This window comes from Diospyros lotus, chromosome 4, assembly GCF_014633365.1.
Source record: "Diospyros lotus cultivar Yz01 chromosome 4, ASM1463336v1, whole genome shotgun sequence".
NCBI classification, from domain to species: Eukaryota; Viridiplantae; Streptophyta; class Magnoliopsida; order Ericales; family Ebenaceae; genus Diospyros; species Diospyros lotus.
This window is the reverse complement of record NC_068341.1, coordinates 25,674,474-25,698,566: the sequence shown is the minus strand read 5'-3', so window position 1 is coordinate 25,698,566 and position 24,093 is coordinate 25,674,474. Positions and strand designations below refer to the sequence as shown.

The window sequence follows — 24,093 nt, the reverse complement described above, 5'->3', positions numbered from 1 at the left end:
AGGCATCTTCAACATATATTCTATCAAAATATATAATCTATCAAGATAGACTTAACATATCATTAAGTACTATTCTAAATAAGAATACAAAACTTAATAACGTTAAAGTTTTGGCATGAATGCAATCATCATCAAAACATCTAGATCATGCTACTCAACACCATTCACTAGGGATCCTAAATATCATTTGAAGACCAAATATATTGACACAAGATATAATTTCACTACAAGAAAGGGAAATATGTCATTTGAGATGGATTTTGGGTCGTCAGAAAAATGACTGTCACTAATTTTGGGATGAATGTTTTTCGTCTCTAATTTGAGAAGGTTTTAGAGATGAATTTTGAGAGAGATTTAAAGACAGATAATTTTGCGTCTTTAATTTGAGACGGATTTTGAGAAAGATTTCAAACGGATTTTGAGTCCGAAATTTAAGACAGATTTTTTTCGTCTCATATTTAAGATGGATTTCGAAATAAATTTTTTCGTTTCAAATTTGAGACAAATTTTAAGACGGAATTTTCAAACATATTTTTTTGTCTCAAATTTGAGAGTTTACTTGGGGATTAACCTTGGACAATCCCACATCGACTGGGCAGGAGGGGATTATGGGCATAAATAGGCAGGTGGGGTGCTTATCCTGTGATAGTGAGCACTGATCTATACTAGGATGACTTGAGAGGTTGGGTATTCACAATTTGGTATTAGAACCGACATTCTTGTTACCAGATAGTGGGGTTAGCATGTGCGAAGATGCACGTGTCTGAAAAGATGGTGAAATTGGGAGTTTACTCAGGGAGTAACCTTGGAGAATCCCACATCAACTGGCTAGGAGGGGATTATAAGCATAGATAGATAGGTGGTGGGGTGCCTTATCTTGTGAGGGTGAGCATTGATCCATACTAGGATGACTTGGGAGGTTGGGTCTTCATAGTTTGGTATTAGAGTTGACCCTCTTGTTACCGGATGGCGAGGCCAACATGTGTGGGGATGCACGTGTCTGAAAGAAGGGTGGAATCAGGAGTTTACCTGGGGAGTAATCTTGGAGAATCCCACATCGACTGGCTAGGATGGGATTCTGGGCATAAATAGGCGATGATGTGCTTATTATTTGAGGGTAAGCACTGATCCGTACTAGGATGACCTGGAAGGTTGGGTTTTCACAATTGCCCCCCCCCGACCCCAATCGATGTTGTCACCAGCCACCAGCACAAAAGGGGTGAGTGACTGATTGATCGCTCGCCTCCTATTCTATTACCCCAGATCTGCCCACCCATGCTTATCTACTACTATCGATGGTTTATTGACCCTAATTGACGCCGTCATTGACCACCAGCATAAGGAAGGCGAGTTATTGCCTGACCTATCGCCTCCCACACAACTAGTGACCACCGATAGAGGAAGGCAAGACCATGGGTTGGTTGGTGTACGAGAAAAAATAGACTAGGGTCAGCCGATGGTGAAGAAGACAAGAGGTCACGTTGAAGGAGAAAAGTTGCTCGTGATGAGAAAGAGTGGGAAGGAGAAAGAAAAAGATGACGGTGTTGCACGTACCTCAATTGTGTGTGTAACTTACACACTGACTCAAGTGTCTAATAAATTCAAAAGTGAAAGTTGAGGGGCTAATGGTCTTCCCTTAAGTTTAGGGGATAAAATAATGAAAAATGCTATTTGTACAGAAGGATTTTTACAGAATGCTTATAGGGATGATATATCGCGATATTTTGATCCTCGCCGCCGCCTCGCTTTGCCTCGCGTCGCCGTCGCCATCGCCTCGCCTCAGTCGCTTTGCCTCGCCGCTGCAACTTCCACCACCTCGCCCCATCGCCTCATCGTGTCGCCTCGCCGCTGTCGCTGTCGTTAGGGCCGATGGTGTGAGTGGGAGAGAGAGAGACAGAGAGAGAGAGACAGAGAGACAGAGACAGAGAGATGTAATTGGGCATTTGGGTAATTAATTACAGGGGCAAAATAGATATTTTGATTGTTCTATAAAATTTCTATAATATTTATTCTGTACAAATAACATGATTCTAAAATAATTAAGGATCATGCTACATGTATACCATTTTTATACATCTTGAGCTACACAAGGGGTATTATGACCAAAATACCCTGCGCCTCTTCATGAGCCTCACGCGCTTCTATGCGCCTCATGAGGGATTTTTTGTCATAATACCCTATTTTATAGTTCAAGATGTATAAAATGGATGTACCAATAACATTTTCTAATAATTAAACAGGTAAAGTTGGAAGGGGCTAGATGCGTCCTTAGCCTACGACAATCAGTTATTGGACATTAGCATCATATATAAAAGAAAACCAGCTTGTCACCATGTGATGATATGAACAGCGCCATTTCAAGAGGACCTTGCAGAGCTTTCTTCGCCTTTCGGCAACCTCTCCAGGCACCACCACCGTTTCCATTTCCTCTCAAAGTCAATTAATTCAAATTTAGTTTTTCACCCATTTAATATATATGCACTTTCCGATTCTCAACTTTTTCACTCTTCCCCAAATCCTTCGCAGTTGCAGATCTGAATCATCCACATCGCATCTGATTCTCAGCGTACTCTCTCTATTTCTCTCGCGCTGTTTTCGTTGCGTGCTTGATTTTGTGGAGTTTTGAGATCAATTGTGATCGGCTGATTTCTAGGGTTTCGGGATTTAACCATCGGTGATCGTTGGGGAATTTGAATTTGCATTTGAGTTGTTGAGAAATGGACGCAACGTCGAGCCAGCCGGAGTTCGATTACTTGTTCAAGTTGTTGTTGATTGGGGACTCTGGTGTTGGGAAGAGCAGTCTCCTTCTGAGTTTCACTTCCGATACGTTTGAAGATCTCTCTCCTACTATTGGTAAAACCCTGCACTTGTGCTTGTTAATGCACAAATCGTAATTGGCCTTTAGTCTTTGTTCTGTCTGTTTGCTTTTCTTTTTGTTTGCAATTTCGTCTATTGGTTGTGTTCAGAGATGAACTTTCAGAATCATGTTGGAAATTCATGGGGTGTAAATCAAGTGAAAGATGTGTTCCGTTTTCATTTATTTTCAGGAGTTTTGTAGCTTCATATAAACTTATCTTGTGCTGTTCTCATTTCGCTTCAGAAATGGGAGTCTGCACGGTATAAATTTATCATGGTTACAGTTTCTTGTGTTTGTCCTCTGGATTGAGTTGTGTATTGCAAGTGTGGTTGCAGTGAGAAAGAATTTAATTTTCTACTTTTAATGCAATGCCTGAATTCATTAGAACTACAAAATACGTAAATTTGGTTTCATGCAATTAAAAATGAGCAGTCATGTCCTATTCTGTAAAGTGTAGTCTTCAATGTTTTAAGGAACTGTGTCATTGATGTTATGTGCAAAGATAGAATGTCTCTAGTTTTTATGGACCTATGTTAAAAGACTTGCTTATGGTAGAAGATATGCAGATATTATTAAGGTCAATTATGTTTGTGATTCTTTCTTGTCTTCATGGTTCAACTAATTAATTTCTCTCGTTGTGTAGGAGTGGATTTTAAAGTAAAACATGTGTCTGTTGGGGGAAAAAGGTTGAAGCTTGCAATTTGGGACACAGGTAATTAAACTTGTGATATAGATACACATGGTTGTTACTCTTGGAAGTGTGTATGGTTGAAGGCAATAACACTTCTAGTTTCTTGTTCTCTTTTGGGAACTTTGGTATTTGGATTAGTTAGTGATGTGATAAAATAGTGATGGGATTAAATTATCCCTATGAATGTTTGGCATAAGGAGGTATAACCATTCCATGTTTGGTACAGTAAACTTTGAATGAGGTATAGATGGACTTTGATTGCTATATTTTTACCATTCACGAAATCAACCTACTGCCACCAGTGAGTCTGGTGGAAGCTGTTCACCATGGATCATGGCTGATAATCATCTCCTTCACTATTCATAGAACCAGAAATCAAAAGGGAGCACTAAATCATCATAATTGCATTTTTTTTTCAAAACCCAGAATTCTAAACAGTAAATTAGTTAGGATTAACAGAAAAAATTGTTCAAAATTTCACCACATTGTAAATACAAGTCCAGTGAGAACTCCTCAGTAGCCAATACATCAAACCACAATCATCGTGTTTTCATTCAATGTTCCCTAATCAAGAAATCATAGAGAAGCAATTGGATCTGGGAGCTTTGACTCCAATGGTAGACAATCCACCATGGGAGAGGAAGGATGGGAGTCATTGGCGACACCCATGGGTGTCGTCGACTACCGAAGGTAAGATGAGAGAGGGGATAGAAGAAATGGCTCTCGGAGAGAGGGAGAGAGAGAGGAGTGGGAGGGAGAAATGGATGAGATGGGATTTTATGTTAGGGGCAAAATGGTCCATAGTGTAAGGAAAATGATCATAGTGTGAAGTGGGATTAATTTAACCCATGGGGGCGGTGGGATTGACTAAGCCATGGATTTAGGTAATCCCACCTCACGTGGAATTTCAAATGAGATATTACCATGCAGGGCAATGGCTAGAAAAAAAAAGGAACTACAAGAAAGCTAAAATCAAAGACTTCCCTAGTGCTTTTCTTGTGGGGAACAAACTCTCTATGCTAGGCTTGAATGTCCCTGTCAAGTCACAAATATTACATAGTTATAGTTTTTTCTCGTGAGTCATGATTAGTCTTAAATGTATGTCATGATGGCAAGGATATATTGATAATTGTAGTTTAATGCAATTGTAGTTATTTCTTATAGTTATAAATTAGAGTAGTGGAAGTGGAAGTGGTAACCGCTATAAAGCAGTAAATAACTGTTGGATAGCCTTATATATAAAGCTATGCCATAGTTTCGAGAATATGGTTGAATGATATCAGAATTCAAGTCTTTTCTCTCTCAATTCTCTTTTGAAATTCTCTCTAATTTCTCCCTATTCTTTCACTCTTTCTCTATTCTTCCAATCTTACCCTCTTTGTTCTTCTGAATTCTCTCTCTCTCTCTCTCTCTCTCGATTTCTACCAATTTCCACTCAAAACCCTAGGTCAAGGCTATATCCCTAACATTTGGTATTCGAGCAGTCAATTTACGGCTATAGATCTAGGTGATTCCAAAAGTAGTTTCAGAGGCAAATTCAGGCAATTATTGGAGCCAGTTTTAGAAGCGAGCAATGGAGAAAGGAATCAAGGAAGAATTCATCAAAAGTTGGATGACTTAATGATTATAATTTCAAAGAGGTTATAGGTCAGTCTAATAGTGGAATTTCTTTCAAGTTTCACTATGGAACTGATTCGAGTAGGTGCTGAAATCCTACCTAATGCTTCCAATTTGCAAGAAGCTGATGAATTACCTACGCTAGATTAGGTAATTCTGACTGAAAGATCATTCATCTGCAAGGAAATTGGTGTTGGAGTCCTTCCTCAGATTTTTGACTTACAAGAAATTGAGGAACAATTTGAATTGGAAAAAAAATATTGATTCATTAAATAATCCAGCTATAAATCATGTCAAAGATGAAAGTCGCAATGAAGAGATCTCTCATGCATCTGATGAGATGTATGCCTTTGGCATATATCCTAGGTTGGATCAAGTTTTTGATTCTCCACTTGCAATCAAAGAAGTTCTGATTGGGCATTTTGGACTAGAACAATCTTATATTGGCTCCAAGGAAATTGATCATAAGGTTGATAAGGTCCTAAGACTAGGAATTTTGGAGCTTTGGACTCTAGAAAATCACTACAATTGGTCTGAATCTAGATATGGAGGTCAAGTTTCAGTCATTGTAGAACCTACTATCCTAGATGAAAGTTTGAAGTTTCTTCAGACTGAAATAAGACATGAAGAGGAAGAAGTAGCTAAACAGCACAGGCAGCACAAGAAGATTATCAATATTGTACAAATGGAGAGGAGAGCTTTGCCAAGGAAAAAGCCAAGAAGGAGAAAGAAAGAGAGGAAAAAGAAAAGAAGGAAAAAGAGATGGCAAAGGAACAATCTAAGATGGATGAATTAGATAGTGAAAGCAGGGATTGGGTAACAAAATATTGGTCCAGTTACTGGATTTCTTGGGGACAAGAAATCTTTCAAGGAAGAGAAATTGTCACGACCCCAAGGATATATTAGTAACTGTAGTTTAATGCAATTGTGGTTATTTCTTACAATTATGAATTAGAAGAAGTTGGGAGTAGTGTAGGTGGAAGTGGTAACCGCTATATAGCTGTAAATAACTGCTAGATAGCTTTATATATAAAGCTATGCCACAGTTTCGAAAATATGGTTGAATGATATCAGAATTCAAGTATTTTCTCTCTCAATTCTCTTTTGAATTTCTTTTTGATTTCTCCCTATTCTTTCTCGATTTCTCTATTCTTCTGATCTTACCCTTTCTGTTCTTCTGAATTCTTTGTCCCTTTTTATCCTCTCTTCCCCCCCCCTCTTCTCTCTCTCCCCCAATTTCCACTCAAAACCCTAGGTCAAAGGCTAGATCCTTGACAATGTACCATCTTGTTCAACATCTCACCATAGTAGAATTGGATTGGTTGTATACCACTTTGTGTAGTACCATAAGCGTAATGTCCTTTCACCCAAAAGTGTGAACCGAAATTTAGTTTGTGGCCTATGAGACAAAGTAAAAATATCTAAAAGGTTAAATGTTCTACCATTGTGGATCATGTGATACACTCTCCCCCTCTGGCATACTTGTTGGGTCACAGACCTCATTTTATCTTAACTTTGACCTGTGGTTGGCCTTGAAGGTACATTTTGGCTTTTGATTCTATACGCTATAGTTTTGTAGCTACTTTATGCTCAAGCTAACAATCCACCACAAATGGGTTGTCCACAATTTATTACTATTGTGCTTTCTATCTTATGCCTAGTTGAGACATGCAATCTAAAGATGTGTGATGAGGTGGTCCTCTTACAAAATGAAGGTTTGCCCCTATCCCTTGGGAACCACAATCCAATTCATGTGCATTGGAGTGGTGTGTTGGTATCTTGGAATGCCATGAAATGTGTTTAAGTTTTCCTAGATTGGAGACCTAGATTAAAGAGAATGGAAGAGGTTCTAGTTTGCCTAGAAAGGGTTGATCTGTTGATCAACTGGACAAATTTGAAAAGAAATTAAATAATAAAATATATAGTTGCGTGTGGAAAGTTCTAGATATATCATTGAGACTTAACAATACAACATTGACCCTTTTGCTGGTTCAGTAATTGTATTTGTATCCTTTTAACTCCTCATATTTGTATTAATATATTTTTCTTGACTATTATTAATATATATTTTTTTCCACTTAAAAGTGATGGCATAGAGTTAATTTGTTTTTAAAAGAACTAACTCCAAAACTAAAAAATTATAGTTGTATGTAAAAAAGTAAATGAATATAAACATGTGTCATATTTTTACTAATAAATCTCATATATTAATAGGGATAACTTTTATAAAAATTATTTAATGGAATAGCATTAAATGTACCATAACCCCCTCCCCCCTCCCCCCATGGATATTGGGTTTTGGGCAAAGGGGTGTACCATGTCGCAATACTATGTTCCACATCTTGGACATTTCGTGAACTATGAGACACATACATATAGTGTCTCAATACACTTTTACCCAAATGAATGAAACTGCCCATGCTTATTGTTCCTGTTAGAATGTTGTCTCAAGTAGATCCAAGTTTTTAAAGCAGTCATATGAGTTGGTTTAATGGGTTTAGTCAGGCGGTTACTTAGCTTTGTAATTAGTTTTAAGTTTGAGGGTAAAATCGGGAATGTCTAATCCTATTTCAAGCCTTAGAGATAATCGCCTATTATTCTATAAATAGGGCAGGGGTCTAGGCTTATGTAATGTTGTGCATTTTCTCACGAGGAAGTTCTGGAGAGGAAAGGCTGTGTGTTCAAGAAATAGTCTTTGTAATCTTGAAGAGACTTGTAATCGTGAGGCGAGATTGTATTGGTACCATTCTGAATTAAAGAGGCTGCTATCAGGAGGCTTTAAGAGGCTGGATGTAGGGTTGTCCTAAGGGCAATCCGAACCAGGATAAACTGCTTGTGTTCTTCTTGTGGTTTGGTTTTATTTTCTATCATTTACATTCTGTTTTCATTGTCATTCATTTTGTCTCTGCTATCATTAAAATCCGAGTGTGTGCACAAGGGTGAGGTTGAGAATTTCGTCCAAGAAATCTAACTCTAAGTGCTCCTAAGTTAACAACTTGGTATTAGAGCCAGTCTATAGGATCAAGAAAGCTCAAGATTCTCATTGTTTAAAGTTTCTGTCATAGGAATAGTGTCAAGAATGGCAGCCACTAGATATGACATTGAAAAGTTTGATGGCCAGAATGATTTTGGCCTCTGGAAAAGGAAAATGAGAGCTTTACTAGGGAACTTAGGATTAGAAGAAGCCTTAGACGGTGAATCAAAAATGCCTAAATCATTCTCGGATGAACAGAAAAAGGAGATTGTCAAGAAAGCCTATAATACCTTGATATTGAGTCTAGGGGATAAGGTGTTGCGAGAAGTATCAAAGATGAAAAATGCAGCTGAGATTTGGCTTAAGGTAGAAAGCCTTTATATGACCAAGACCCTATCAAGTCGATTGTATTTAAAGGCTAAGTTTTTTACTTTTAAAATGAATGAAGGACAGAAGCTTCAAGATCATATTGACAGTTTTAATAAGCTGTGCCTAGATCTGGAAAATATAGAAGTAAAATATGATGATGAGGACAAGGCATTAGTCTTGTTGCACTCTCTTCCAAAATCATATGAGACTTTTGTAGATATATTAAAGCATGGCAGGGATACCCTAACCCTAGATGATGTAATAGGGCCATTAAATTCAAAGGAATTGCAACATAGGGTAGATGGGAAGAGCACAGCTGGGGATGTCTTAAGAGTCAGATCTAGATCCAATAAAAAGGATTCTAAGTAAAAGGGAAGATCTAGGTCTAAATCCAAGGATGGTAGGAAAACTATAAAATGTTATAACTGCCATGAGGAAGGGCATATTAAGAGAAATTGTCCTAAGAAAAAGAAGGATTTTCTAGATAAACCTAAGACTGAAAATTCCTCATCTATTTGTGAATATGACTATGATAGTGCTGATGCACTTGTAATATCTGGAAATACAGATAAATCTGTATGGGTATTGGATTCCGGGTGCTCTTTCCACATGTTACCCCATAAGCAATGGTTCTTGAATTTTAAAGAAATAGAAGGAGGTAAGGTGTTGTTAGGAAATAATCATGAATGTAGGATTAAAGGTATAGGAGATATAAAGATCAAACTGCATGATGATTCTATCAAAACATTAAATTCTGTAAGATATGTTCCAGAACTGAAAAGAAACCTAATTTCTCTTGGAGAGTTAGATAGGAATGGCTACTCCTATAGAGGAGATGGTGGAGTCCTAAGGGTATCTAGAGGATCTCTAATAAGTATGAGAGCAGTCCTAAATAATGGCATTTATGTTCTGCAAGCCTCCACAGTATGTGGAGAAGTTTCTGCCACTGAATTAAAAGCCTTTGATAAGACAAGGCTTTGGCATTACGGGATAGTCCACATTAGCGAGCAAGGCCTTAGGGAACTATCTAAGCAAGGGATACTAGGGAATCTTATAGTTTTAGATAAATGTGAGTCATGCATATTTGGGAAATCAACCATGGTAAAATTCTCCAAAATTGCCATACATTCATCTAAAGCACCTTTAGACTATATTCATTCTGATTTGTGGGGTCCTGCCCAAACATTAACTCATGGTGGGGCTAGATATTTTCTATCAATAATAGATGATTTTTCTAGGATGGTTTGGGTGTATGTTCTTAAGACAAAAGACCACACTTTTGAAGCCTTTAAAAGCTGGAAAACCATGATAGAAAACCAAAAAGGTAGCAAAATTAAAATCATTAGGACCTGATAATGGTTTGGAATTTTGTAACAAAGAATTCTCTCATCTATGTAAAGAAAATGGGATCCTAAGACATTTGACAGTCCTTGGAAATCCAAAGCAAAATGGTCTTGCTGAGAGGATGAATAGGACCTTGCTAGAAAGGGTTAGATGCATGATTTTTCATGCTAAGTTACCCAAATCTTTTTGGGGAGAAGCTGTAAACACAGCAGCCTATGTAATAAACCTATCCCCCTCAGCTGCTATAGGTTTTAAGACTCCATATGAAATGTGGACTGGACATAAACCTAGTGTAGATCACTTAAGAGTGTTTGGATGTTTAGCATATGTCCATGTTAAGCAAGGGAAGCTTGAACCAAGGGCTAAAAGATGTATATTCATAGGGTATCCTTCTGGTGTAAAAGGGTACAAATTGTGGAGTCTAGAATCAGGAATTCCTAATACAATAGTATCTAGGGATGTAACTTTTGATGAAAATTCCACTATAAAAGACATAAACTTAGATATATCTAAGGGAAATGAAGGGAAATCTAAAGCTGTGGAAGTTGAACAGCAGTTAGAAACTTCAGAAAATGTCTTAGATAACCCGATGAATTTAAATCTAGAAGAAGAGATGCCAGGGGACTCTCCAGACAGTTCTCTAGGACAGGATTCAGACTATAGTAGAGAGATTGAAGAGCCATCTAGCATAGAAAGTGAGCTAGACCATGAGAGGTATAATGTTGCAAGAGATAGGCAAAGAAGAACCGTAAGGCCTCCAGTTAGGTATGGATATTCGGATCTGGTTTCCTATGCACTTTCAAGTGCAATGGAAGAAGCTGGTGATGAGCCTCTCACTTTTGAAGAGGCCATGCACTCAAAAGACTCCAAGAAATGGCAAGCTGCCATGAAATCTGAGATGGAGTCCCTTATAAAAAATGAGACTTGGACTTTAGTAGATAAACCCTTAGGGAAAAGGATAGTGGGCTGTAAGTGGCTATACAAGATTAAGGAAGGTGCTGGGAAAGAAGATAAGCCTAGGTATAAGGCTAGGTTAGTGGCTAGGGGCTTTACTCAAGTGCCCGTTATAGACTTTAATGAAGTATTCTTACCGGTTGTAAGGCATACTTCAATTAGGATCTTATTAGCCATAACAGCACACTTAGACTTAATGCTTGATCAAATGGATGTCACAACAACTTTTCTTCATGGAGAGTTGGAAGAAAATGTTCTTATGGAGCAGCCAAAGGGATTTGAGATTAGAGGGAATAGAGAGCAAGTGTGTTTGCTTAGGAAGTCTCTCTACAGATTAAAGCAATCCCCTAGGGTATAAGAAATTTGACTCTTTTATGATTGTCCAAGGTTTCAAAAGGAGTGCATATGATAGCTGTGTATATTTCAAACATATGTCTAATGAGATATCTATATATCTTCTCCTATATGTAGATGATATGCTGATTGCAAGCCAATCAGCCATAGAAATCCAAAATTTAAAGCTGAGATTAAGGTCAGCCTTTGAAATGAAAGAATTAGGAGAAGCTAGGAAGATATTAGGCATAGAAATTAAGAGAAATAGATAGCAACGACAGCTTAGTTTATCCCAAAAGTCATACCTTAGTAAGCTGATTTGGAAGTTTAATATGCTGGATGCAAAAGAGGTTTCTATCCCCTTTGCACAACACTTTAAACTTTCTCATGAGCAGTCTCCAAACAATGAGTCAAGCATGAAAGAAATGAGTAAGATTCCTTTCTCAAATGTAGTGGGCAGTTTAATGTATAGCTGCAGCATGGTCTGTACAAGGCCTGATTTGGCTCACTCTATGAGTGTATCTAGTAGATTTATGGCCAAACCAGGGAGAGCTCATTGGGATTCTGTAAAATGGACTTTGAGATATGTAAAAGGAACATTAGATATGTCATTCGTTTATGGTGGAGCAAAGCTAGGAGAAGAACCTTGCATTTTAGGTTTTTTGGATGCTGATTATGCAGCCGATCTAGATAAAAGGAGATCATCAACTGGATATGCTTTCCAGCTATGGAATTCTACCATAAGCTGGAAGACCAACCTGCAGCCTGTGGTGGCTTTATCCACCACTGAGGCAGAATATATTGCTGTCACTGAAGCAATAAAGGAAGGTCTTTGGTTAAAAGGAATTGTGGGTGAACTCCTAGGAAGAAATGTCAAGGTAGAGTTAAGGTGTGATAGCCAAAGCGCAATCCATTTGGCTAAGAATCAATCCCATCATGAAAGAATCAAACATATTGATGTTAGGTATCATTTTATTAGGGAGATCCTTGAGAAAGGAGAGGTAAATCTAGTTAAAGTTGCAGGAGAACATAATGCGGCTGATATGTTTACAAAACCGGTTCCTTTGTCCAAATTACAACATTGTTTGAATATTCTTAATGTTTGTTTGTGTTGGTGATCAGGTACATATTGTGTTAAAGCCAGGAAGGAGAGCAGGTTAAAGCTTTGATGATTGAAGAATGGAGTGGATCTTACTCGAGACAATGGTGGAGATTTGTTAGAATGTTGTCTCAAGTAGATCCAGGTTTTTAAAGTAGTCATATGAGTCGGTTTAATGGGTTTAGTCAGGCGGTTACTCATCTTTGTAATTAGTTTTTAAGTTTGAGGGTAAAATCGGGAATGTCTAATCCTATTTCAAGCCTTAGAGATAATCGCCTATTATTCTATAAATAGGGCAAGGGTCTAAGCTTATGTCATGTTGCTCATTTTCTCACGAGGAAGTTCTGGAGAGGAAAGGCTGTGTGTTCAAGAAATAGTCTTTGTAATCTTGAAGAGACTTGTAATCGTGAGGCGAGATTGTATTGGTACCATTCTGAATTAAAGAGGCTGTTATCAGGAGGCTTTAAGAGACTGGATGTAGGGTTGTTCTAAGGGCAATCCGAACCAGGATAAACTGCTTGTGTTCTTCTTGTGGTTTGGTTTTATTTTCTATCATTTACATTCTGTTTTCATTGTCATTCATTTTGTTTCTGTTATCATTAAAATCCGAGTGTGTGCGCAAGGGTGAGGTTGAGAATTTCGTCCAAGAAATCTAACTCTAAGTGCTCCTAAGTTAACAGTTCCCATTATCTTATGCCCTTTTTGGCTTCTAATGAAGTGATATTGTCTTTTGTGAACATCCTCCAATCTTGTCTCAATTATAAGGGTGAACGCATCAAGCTCTGACAAGGTCTTAAACTTTAGCAATGAGAACTTCTTGCAAACAGTTTGGGACAACCCTACTAAAGTAAGACCACTTTGTCAACCTCTATGAACAGTTGAGACAGGACAAATCTGGACAACTTAGTTAACATGGTCTGTGGGTCAACCACAAAAATCTTCCCTTATAATGCAAGGAATTTGTCAGGTTCTAATAGCTGGGGTGACTTACACGTGAGGGTAGTTATAGATGATGTGACTTGTACCTAGAGAAGGCTATATACATTTGTACTCCTTTCGGTTTTGGCGAGATTTGAGGCGCGGGGATTTAATATATAAGGGACTGATCCTATCTGCTTAGAGGCATTTGGAAATTCAATTGAAATTTGTCTGAATTCTCCCTCACAATTTCTCTTTCTCTTTCTTCATATCCCTCTTTGTTTCTCTCCATTCTCCTACGGAATTCTCTCGAATCAACATCCGATTAGTGAGAATTTAGTATCAGATCAGAGATTTGACAAATTTGGTATCAGAGCTTGACCTTGGCTGATGAGATTTCAGTGGTGTTTCCCCATGGTGGAGGGGATATGGATGAAGAATTTGGAGTCGCAACTTTAACAGTTCAATTCAACTATTTCGGATTTGCTAGCTCGAGTGGAATTGTTGGAGATCGGATCAACTAGGAACCATGAGGCGATAATGGTGATGGATAGGAAAATGGATAGTTCCATGAAAGGATTGGAAAAGAGATTGGATGGAGTAATCTCACAGATCCGAGATGAGGTGGGGGACTAGATTCGGGATTAGCTCCAGAGTTTCATGGTGATGTTTATTCGAAAGAATCAGGTAAGAATTTCCCTTGACTTTCCTCCTAGGGAGAGGACATAACCTATCTTAACCGAACATGGAATAAATAATGTGAATGTTGGCCCCTCAGAAATAGAGGTGGATTAGGCAAAAACAGAGAAGAATGTGGTCGTACGACGGTAGGAGGGACCAACTTTTTCGAATTAGCCAGAGTTCCTAATGCCTAAATTAGAGATCCTTGTTTGATGTGATTAACCCACGGTGGTGGGTGAGGATGTGTGAATGGATGTTCAATTGGTATAATGTGCTAGAGAGACACTGGGTTGTAATAGAACGTAAATGGAAGATTGAGGGAGAGAAAAACTCAAGAGAGAAAACTAAAACCTCGTCCAATCTTTGATTGAGAAAATCAGAATAAATCTCAATACCATTACAATAGAAAGGCTACCTTATATATAGCCTTGATTACCGCAACTATAAACATATCAAGCTAGCAATCCTCTACAACCGAAATCACATCCTAATAATACACTCAACCACAAACACAACATATAGAGTGACAAACAATATCAAGACAACTACAACTGATCGACTGCCTTAGTGTCTTCAACATTCCCCTTCAATTTAGACCTCCTGAAAGTATCCTGCAGTGCTGCTTCTGTAACAGCATCAGTACTGCTTTTAGTGTCTTCAACACGGGTGGCTCTGGCAGTCGCTTATTTCAATGATGTTGGGGATGCCAAGAATTAAGGTTGGTCGAAGGTTAGGGGGAGTGTCCGTGGGATGAATTTGCAAAAAAGTTGTGTGAAAGGTTTGGGGATAGAAATAGGATGGATGTAATAGAAGAATTTAACAAGCTTAAGCAAGGAGGAGTACAATCCTATCAACTATGGTTTGAGGAGTTGAAGTCTCTCATGCTCAATCTGAACCTACACCTCTCTTAAGCATACTTTGTCTACAGCTTCGTGAGTGGTTTGAATTAAAAACTTAAGACCCATGGTGAAGATGCTACAACCTAGAATGGTGGAACAAGTAGCTGAGAGTGCTAGGTTACATGAGTTAATGGGGGAAACAATAATGAAGAAATAGAGGCAGCAGTCTAAGGGGATGATCATTGGTACTACGTGACAAGGGAATAAGGGTTATGGCAAGGAGATGATCAAGGTGAATCATGGAGTGTTGAAATATTGTCTCGAGTATATGGTATAAGAAGAAGAAAAGTGCAGTGAGTGATGGTAGTGCGCTAGAGGGCCATTGAAGAATTAGATAGAAGTTTATATTCCAAACTATAATTAATGGAAATTGGGGGGGTTAAACTGTAAATATCTAATGTCTTCTCTAGAGATAACCGCCAACTCTATAAATAGAGTGCTAGGGGGTGTGTGTGTCCATTCTATTCTCTTCTATTGTAATGAGTGCATTGTATTCTCTGAGAGGAAGGCTAGAGTTCTATTTTTTTAGCTTTGTAATCTTGGGAGAGAAATTGTTGTTTTTGTACTAGGGAATAGGGGGGAGATCTTGCTGCTGTACTGGTCTTTCTTCTCCTTAATAAGACTACTAGGAGGGCTCTTTGAAGGCTGGATGTAGGTTTCCTCAAAGGAAACCGAACCAGGATAAATCCGCACCTACGACTTGTGGTTTGATTGTTTCTTGTTCTTATTTTCATTCTGTTTTGATTGCTTATGTTTCTGTTCTCAATTCCTATTATCGCTGGGTGAATTTGAGAGTGCTGAGAGAGGCATATATCCTCTAAGGATAATTCTGCATGGTCCTAGGACAACAAATTGGTATCAGAGCTAGTTTTTAGGTTCAAGAACAGTCCAAGAACCTTCAAGATTTCATTTGTTTTGAATTCTCTATCATAGAATAGTGTTATAATGACTGCAACTAGGTATGATATTGAGAAGTTTGATGGCCAGAATGATTTCGGCCTTTAGAGGATGAAAATAAGGGCATTGCTAGGGAATCTAGGACTAGAAGAGGCTTTAGATGAGGAAGAATCACTACTTGAAACCTCCACTGAAGAACAGAAAAAAGAAAAATCAAAACAAAAGAAAGATATTGACAAGAAAGCTTTTAACACCTTGATTTTAAGTTTAGGGGACAAAGTCTTGAGGGAAGTGGCCAAAATGACCACGGCATCAGACCTTTGGAAAAGATTGGAGACCCTTTACTTGACTAAAACCGTTCTACTAGATTATATTTGAAAACCAAATTTTTCTCCTTTAGAATGGATGAAGGTAAGAAACTGCAAGAGCACATAGATGAGTTTAACAAGTTATGTTTGGATCTTGAGATCTTGAGAACATAGACATCAAATATGATGATGAGGATAAGGCCTTAGTCTTATTGCACTCTCTACCAAAGTCATATGAAACCTTTGTTGACATCTTAAAACATGGTAGAGACAAGTTGTCTCTAGATGATGTGACCGGAGCCTTGAGTTCCAAGGAATTACAACATAAGGTTGAAGGAAAGAACTCTATTCATGATGCTCTTACAGTTGGGACTAGACTAGAAAACAGGGACCCTAAATTTAAGGGTAGGTCTAGGTCAAAGTCTAGAAATGGCAAGAAAATGATAAGATGCTATCACTGCCATGATGAGGGACATATTAAGAAAAATTGTCCCAAAAGAAAGAGTGAACTCCTAGAGAAAAACCCTGGAATTTCTTCATCTGTGTGTGAGGCTGACTATGATAGTGCAAATGCCCTATAAGTGTCTAGAAATGCTAGAAATGTAGCATAGTTTCTAGGTTTAGAATAGTCTTATCATAGGAAATGGTTTTTTCAATTTATAGAGTCATAGTAGGTGATAAGGTGTTAGTAGACAATAATCAAGAGTAAAGTGTCAAGCCCATTAGAGATCAGTTTCTAGGATCTAGGGAGACCTATCTAGGCCTTGTCTCATGGTGGAGCTAGGTGAGGTGAACCTAGTGAAGATGGTGTGTTCTTAAGGAATTTCCAAGCGTATATGAGCTTGCTGGAATTTAGGAAGCTTGCTGGAAATTGCTTCTGGTGTGATGGGTTAGGTGTGTGGAGTTGTGTAATAGGTATGCCTAGGTCTCCTAAAGCTAGGGTTCTTACCTATGAGGGAAAACTCTACTAATAGGACATGGAATTAGTTGATTCCAAGGGCAAGGGATGGAATCTGGAATGCTGTGTAAAGAAAAACAGCAAGGAGAATCCTTTGGGAATGTCCTAAACTAACCTATGAACCAGGGTATAGCAATAGGGAAATCTGGAAAATGTTTTGATCAGATTCTTTGTGTAAGCTTGGGCTGAATTGTGAGAGGGAGGAAGCTAGTGTTTAAGATAGCTTTGGCTCTTGCAGTAAGGGTCCTTGTGAACAGTGAGGGGAAAAGGGTGTGTGCGAGGGTTGTCTTGTATGGTGAAGCCCTTGGTTGATCAAAATCTGGATTAAGCAATGAAAGGGAAGGAGAGTCATCTTGTAGGTAATGAGCAAGGAAATAGAAGGTCTAGTGTTGCCTAGGATGGGTAAAAGATAGAACCTCAAGTAATCTACCAGTGAGGTATGGAATGTTGGGTTTGAAGGATGCTTAGGCTCAGGTTTGAGTGCTAAGGAGCAGGCTGGAAAATAGAATCTCTTGTATAATAAGAGGTAATGCTCTCTTGTCCAAATGAATGGCATGGAGCCATGTAAATTTGGGGAGAATCTTGGACTTAAATGGAATATCCCTTAGGTTAAAGGGGTGGAGTGCTGTTGTAGTGTCTATTTGTAAATTAAGGAAGTGCTGGGAAATGGGAAAAGTCTAGGGAAATGGCTACACATGGCCATTGGTTATAGCAGCACATGAAGGCTTAATTTGGGTTAAATAGGTGTCTCTAATCAGATAGTATCCATGAAAATTAAGCGAGAAATTGGTCTTATAGAGTAGCCTAAGGGATTAGAGGTTAGAGGGAAAGGTAAGCAAGGTTTATTGCTTAGAAGGTCTCTCTATGAGTTAAGTAGTTCCTAAGTCAAAATCTTATAAGAATTGGAGTCTCTTATGATGGTCCAAGGGATTAAAAATGAGTGCATGGAAAAGTTGTGTGTATTCCAGTGGTATGCCTAGTATATTTAGAGGCAGTTTTATTGATATTTTTCTCCAAATAGAACTCTCAAGGTGTAGCTGAGTGTTTAGATCAGTGTTTGATAGTGTGGGAGAAAGGATAAGCTGGAAATCTAAGGCATAGAGGTTGGAATAGAAATAGGAACAGCTTATGGCAGCCTAGGTTACCCTAATCTTAAGCATATCTTAGTAGGTTGGTAGTTAGAAGAGTCTCAAGAGAGTTGAAGCAGTTCTCAAAGATTGAAACAAACATAAGAGAAAGTCAGTGGTAAATCCTAAAAGGCCAGTTTTGGGTGTTCGGAGAAAGTCTAGCAAAGTTAAGGCCAATCCGGGTAAGGTTCACTTTGCTGTGATGCTGTGTAAAACGATGGAACCTTTGGGATTAAGGAATAACATCAAGTATGGATTTTGGTTTATGGTGGAGGGTACCTAGATGAAGAGATATGTTTTTAGGATATATATGTTGCATTTGATGTGCAGCAGGAACCCTAAAGGAAAGTCTAGGTAGAAAAGCTGAAACAGCCAATGGGCAGTCCATTTTGGCTTAATCTTTAGTCCCACCATGTAGTATATCAATCATATTGGTGTTAGGAATATGTTCATTAGGAAATCCCTTGAGGAGGATAATATCTAATGAGAGTCGCAAGTTTAGTTATTGCAGCTAGGAATTTATTCAAAGGTGGTCCATTGTTATGTTTTTTCAGCATTGTTTTGTTTGATATGTTTGTTTTTTGTCTTGAGTGATTAGGAGCAGCAGGTCATATGAAGAGCAAGATGAGAGCAGGAGAAGGTCATCTATTGAAAGGCCAAGGCTTGATGGATGAAGGCTGAAGTATACTCAAGACAATGGTGGAGATTTGTTGAAATATTGTCTCAAGTATATGGTATAAGAAGAAGAAAAGTGTAGTGAGCTAGAGGGCTATTGAAGAATTAAATAGAAGTTTATATCCCAAATTGTAATTAATGGAAATTGGGGGGGTTAAACTATAAATATCTAATGTCTTCTCTAGAGATAACCGCCAACTCTATAAATAGAGTGTTAGGGGGTGTGTGCGGCCATTCTATTCTCTTCTATTGTAACGAGTGCATTGTAATGAGGAAGGCTAGAGTTCTGTTTTTTAGCTTTGTAATCTTGGGAGAGAAGTTGTTTTTGTACTCGGGAATAGGGGGGAGATCTTGCTGCTGTACTAGTCTTTCTTCTCATTAATAAGACTGCTAGGAGGGCTCTTTGAAGGCTGGATATAGGTTTCCTCAAAAGAAACCGAACCAGGATAAGTCCGCGCCTACTAGTGGTTTGATTGTTTCTTGTTCTTATTTTCATTCTGTTTTGATTGCTTATGTTTTTGTTCTCAATTCCTATTATCGTTGGGTGAATTTGAGAGTGCCGAGAGAGGCATATATCCTCTTAAGGATAATTCCACATGGTCCTAGGATAACATGGAGCAAAAGGGGTGATGATCCCCACTCTTGCTAACCCTACAACAATGCAAAAAGGGAAGATGATTGAACAAAGAGGGTAAGCAGGGTTGTGTTTTAGGTGTGGGGATAGATACTTCACTGGACATCAATTTAAGAAGCAATTGCTCTTGCTTGAAGGGGAGGATGGAATTTTGGTAGAAGAAGAGGAAGCAAAAGAACTGATGGAATTAGAAGGGGAGGACAACGGGGAGATCTCCCTATATGCTCTTAAGGGGTTAGCCAACAGCAAGATCATTAAGGTCAAGGGGAAGGTACAGGATTGTAGCATCATGATTTTGATTGATAGTGGGAGTACTCAGTTTTTTGGATGAAGGTAGGGCTAAGAAATTGAACTGTCGACTCACGGGTACCCAACCATTGATAGTAACTGTGGCTAATGGCAATAAGGTGCTGAGTAAATTAGCTTGTGTAGGCTTTTGCTGGGAGATACAAGGGGAATCCCTCGAGGCTGACCTGAGGCTTCATAAGCTAGGGGTTGTGATGTAGTCTTGGGGGTGGATTAGATGAAACGCGTGAGTCTAATAAGCTTTGATTTCAACAGGATGGAGGTAACCTTTGAGAAAGAGGGTAAGAAGCTTACACTCACGGGCAACAAAGAGATAGGGACTTGTAAGATGATCATTGGGAAGAAACTTCAAAAGATGCTCAAGAGCAAATGGGCCCAAGTTGCCCAACTATTTTCAATTCAGACTATGGATGTGATAGAGGAGAGTTTGGAGCGAGGAGGGGAATTACAACTAGCTATCAACACTCATAATCGAAACAATTTGGAAGGATAGCAATTACACCTACTTAATATACTCTTGGCTGAATTTGATGATCTCTTTGTAGAGCTTAACTCCCTGCCACCTAATCGGTCCTTTGACCATTCCATGAACATTAAACCTAATTCTAAACCTATCAATATCAGATATTACCGTTATCCCCCTAACCAAAAGACAGAGATTGAAAAGATGGTCAAGGAAATGTTACACAAATCCTTGATTAAACCCAACCAAATCCCCTATGCATCCCCTGTATTGCTTATCAAGAAGAAGGATGGATCATGGTGTTTTTGTGTTGACTACCGTTAACTCTATGCCCTAATCATTAAAGACAAGTTCCCAATACCCATTATTGAAGATTTGTTAGATGAGTTAAAAGATGTCACTATTTTCTCCAAACTAGACCTACGTTCAGGCTACCACAAAATTCAAATGAAACCAAAAGACATACCCAATACAGTTTCAGAACCCATCATGGCCATTATGAGTTCTTGGTGATGCCATTCGGGCTTGCCAATGCCCCTGCCACATTTCAGTCCCGAATGAATCGAATATTTGAACCATTCCTACGCCATTTTATATTGGTCTTCTTTGATCACATACTTGTATACAAGCAAACCTTTGACTGGCACCTAAATCTCCCAAGGACTACGTTTGAGATTCTTAGGCCTAACCAATTGTATATTAAGAGGTTAAAGTGTGTCTTCAGTCAAGGACAAGTGGAGTACATTGGACACATTATTTCTGGTGTAGGGGTGAGCACCAATCCAAGGAAGGTGGCAACAATGTGTCACGAACCCAAGGAACCCCAAGAATATATTAGTAATACACGTCATGTGTTTTCCTTATTAGTTGCATTAGTTACATTTTCTGTTGTTGTTGTTGTTGTTGTTAGCATCTTCAATTGTAAGCCTATAAATAGGTTTGAGTAGTTAGAGGAAGTCAGCTTAATGAATGATTTGAATTCTCTCATTTTCCCTCTCCTAATTCCCCTAGTTCTCTCTCTCTCTCGTCTCTCTCTCTTCTTCCTCAATTCTGTCCGGTCTGTTCTTTACCTCCCTTTTTGCCCTATCTTCCTTTAATTCTTGCCAAATTCCTTCCTAGACCCTAGGCAAATCCTAGGGCCGTAACATTTGGTATCAGAGCTGACGATTCTCGACGGTGATCCGAAAAGTTTTTAGCAGTAACCAAGACGATTTAGTGCAACTAAGCCTGACGGAATTCCGATGAATTGTAGGCGAAATCGATTTCGTATTTCTATCCGACTTGAATTTTGAAAGCGAAGCAAGTGGTAGCTTCGTGGATGTGAATTTTGCTAAGTCTCGGCAATTGCATCGTTTAATCCGAAGTGGTTCGAAATTGCGAGACGAAGCAACGTCAGGTGGTAATGACCATGCTCAAGCAATTCTTGTTTTGATCTTGAAGGCGAAGCAGGACAAGGGAGTTTCTACAGAGACTCCAAGAAGATTGCAGCAGAGCTAGTGACTTCGGTGCCAGTGGTCGGTGATTGGGTAAGAAGTGGATGTAGGCTTAGGACGATCGTGAATTTGTAGCGTCGTGAGCAGCTACAAGCAAGTTCGACAATTGGCAAACCCGTAGTCGTTAGGCTCGAAATTGGAAGGCGATCGTGAATCACTTCGATCCAGTGAGTAGTGAAGGCACGATTGAAGTAGAGCTTTGGGCGATTCAAGAATTTAGGAGAATTCCAAGTAGAGGTTGGTGATTGGGTGAGATTGGGGCGATCCTTGAATCACTTTGATTCTGACAAACTCGCTGCATGTGGTTGAGGCGAGAAGGCAGGCGCAGTTAGGAGCGGAAATTCAAATCTAGGTTGTTGCATGTGAAAGGGAGAGTTAGCGAAACTGAGAGTTGGCGACTTGAATTTTGAACTCGAATTCAGAGGGAAGCCGATTGTTCGTTGGCTGGAACTTAGGCGGACATCGGCTGAGACAAATTCTTAGGCGAACTACAGAAGCCTGCCAATTCTTGAAAACTGATCGAAGGTGTTTAGATTAGCGATTTTCAGAAGTAAGTGCGCAATATAAGTTAAGTTTTTTAGTGTTGCATTGCGGAAGTAGGTTTGGCAGTTTGAGCAGTGAATTCCGACGATCTACAATAAGTATTTACAGAGATTGGCATTGTTCGGGGACTCGTTCCTGTTAGTCTTGTTCGACATTTTGAATCTCCATGCACGGTGGCTGAGCGATTTTGACTCCGAGAGTTGGAGGACGACTTGGTCGTGTCAATTGAGGAACTTTGCAAACGAGCAGGCCGATTGGTTCTAAATTAGAAAACGATTTGGTCAGACAGATTAGACTATGATTCCGACGAGTTCATAACAGTCAGTCTCGTATTGTGGAGGTGCAATTGGACTGCTAGAGTAGGCGTATTAGTAGCAGCCGATTCTCAGCTACTGCATCGTAGTAGGAGACGATATTGATAGGGTAGTTATTCTTGCAATTCCGGCGAATTCAAGCAGTTCAATAAAGAAGAATCAGACTCGAAGATTGGTCTCTGTGGTGATTATTGGAGGCTATTCAGCAACAACTAAACTTTGGAGGTTGTTCTTGAATCAAAGATTCAAGAAGATTGTACAGAATGATTGAGGGAAGATTGATTTTCGAGGCTGTTGATCATTCTAAAAAGAGGAACTATTGGCCTTAAAAGTAGCTAAGGTGGAGGATTCTGGTGTACTTGGAAGCTCACATGGTCACTCAAGCACGAAAAATAGAGGTGGAATTCATGTTGTTGGAAGCCGTGGATTTAGTAGTAACAATAATGGAGTTGGTGGTTCTATTCCTAGCATTCTGCCAACTGTTGCAGTGAGGGGTAATTGTAGTGCTATTCCTAGACTTGGAGTGTCTCCAATTCTGGGAAATGCTAGTCCTCGAATACCTAGTTCAATGGGAAATATGGTAGGTGGGGGAAGCATCGGGAGAAACGTGAGTTCTGGTGGTGGATTATCTTTGCCTGGTCTTGCTTCTCACCTGAATTTAGCTGCCAATAGTGGCTCTGGAAATTTAAGTGTTCAAGGCCTTAACACACTAATAGTGGTGTACTTCAAAAAGCTTCTCCGCAGGTGATTTCTATGCTAGGAAACTCCTATCCAACTACTGGTGTTTCAGAGCCATGTCCAGCTAACCAGCCATCCTAGTTCTACTGGAGGGTCTCAAGGACAATTGGGTTCACTTCGTAAACAAGGCCTTGGAGTTAGTCCCATTGTCCAGCAAAACCAAGAGTTTAGCATCTAGAATGAAGATTTTCTGGCTTTACCGGGATTCAAAGGGGGCAATGCTGATTTATGCCATGGACTTGTACCAAAAAGAATAGCTTCATGATAATAGTATGTCTATGATGCAGTCTTAGCATTTCTCTATGGGGAGATCTGTTGGATTCAACTCAAGAGGAACTGAGGAAACTGGGGTAAGTGCTATGCAATTGTGGGAGAAAAGTTGCGCTAACTTCAAGCAAAAGCTGGATCGAATGGATGAATTGCTAGTTCGTCTTGCTAGGATGTATCGGGTCAGTATTTCGACTGAAATGGAGGTTAATCGGATTGAGTTTGGGGAGGATCGAGGTGACTGGTTTGGAGAGAAGTTAATGATTGGAGCGATTGACGAATTTCACAAACTTAAACAGGTGGGATCGGTGATGAAGTATCAGGACAGGTTTGAAGAATTAAGGTCTTTGATGTTGACCTTACAACCTACCTTAACGGAGAGGTAAGTCTCCAATTTTATTAGAGGTCTGAAGGACGAATTGAGATCATTGGTTAAGATGATGATGTCTGCAATTGCGAAACAAGCGGCTGAGAAAGCAAGGGATCAAGAACGCACCTTGGAAGCTATATTTAGAAAGAATGAATTGCAGCCTAACAGATCTGCTGAGAGCAGCCAACAGATTGAAGGAGCTTCTATGGCTGCAAATCAAGTCAAATGCAAATCAGGTCAAACACAAATCTGAGGAAAACTTGG

General features: G+C 39.2%; 1 protein-coding gene across 3 annotated transcripts in view; it reads left to right on the top strand.

Moving 5' to 3' along the window:
- The first annotated feature begins 2,299 nt into the window (after positions 1 to 2,299).
- Positions 2,300 to 24,093, top strand: part of LOC127799483 (ras-related protein RABC1) — a 33,712-nt gene continuing 11,918 nt past the window's right edge. Inside the window, exons 1-4 of one of the 3 annotated variants that reach the window (XM_052333551.1) lie at positions 2,300 to 2,405; positions 2,527 to 2,566; positions 2,654 to 2,853; positions 3,501 to 3,569. In XM_052333551.1, coding sequence (XP_052189511.1) covers positions 2,718 to 2,853; positions 3,501 to 3,569 — 205 coding nt within the window. In that variant the 5' untranslated portion in view covers positions 2,300 to 2,405; positions 2,527 to 2,566; positions 2,654 to 2,717. Of the gene's footprint in view, positions 2,567 to 2,653; positions 2,854 to 3,500; positions 3,570 to 24,093 lie in introns of all 3 variants that reach the window. The other 2 variants (XM_052333553.1, XM_052333550.1) reach the window with 2 other exon arrangements.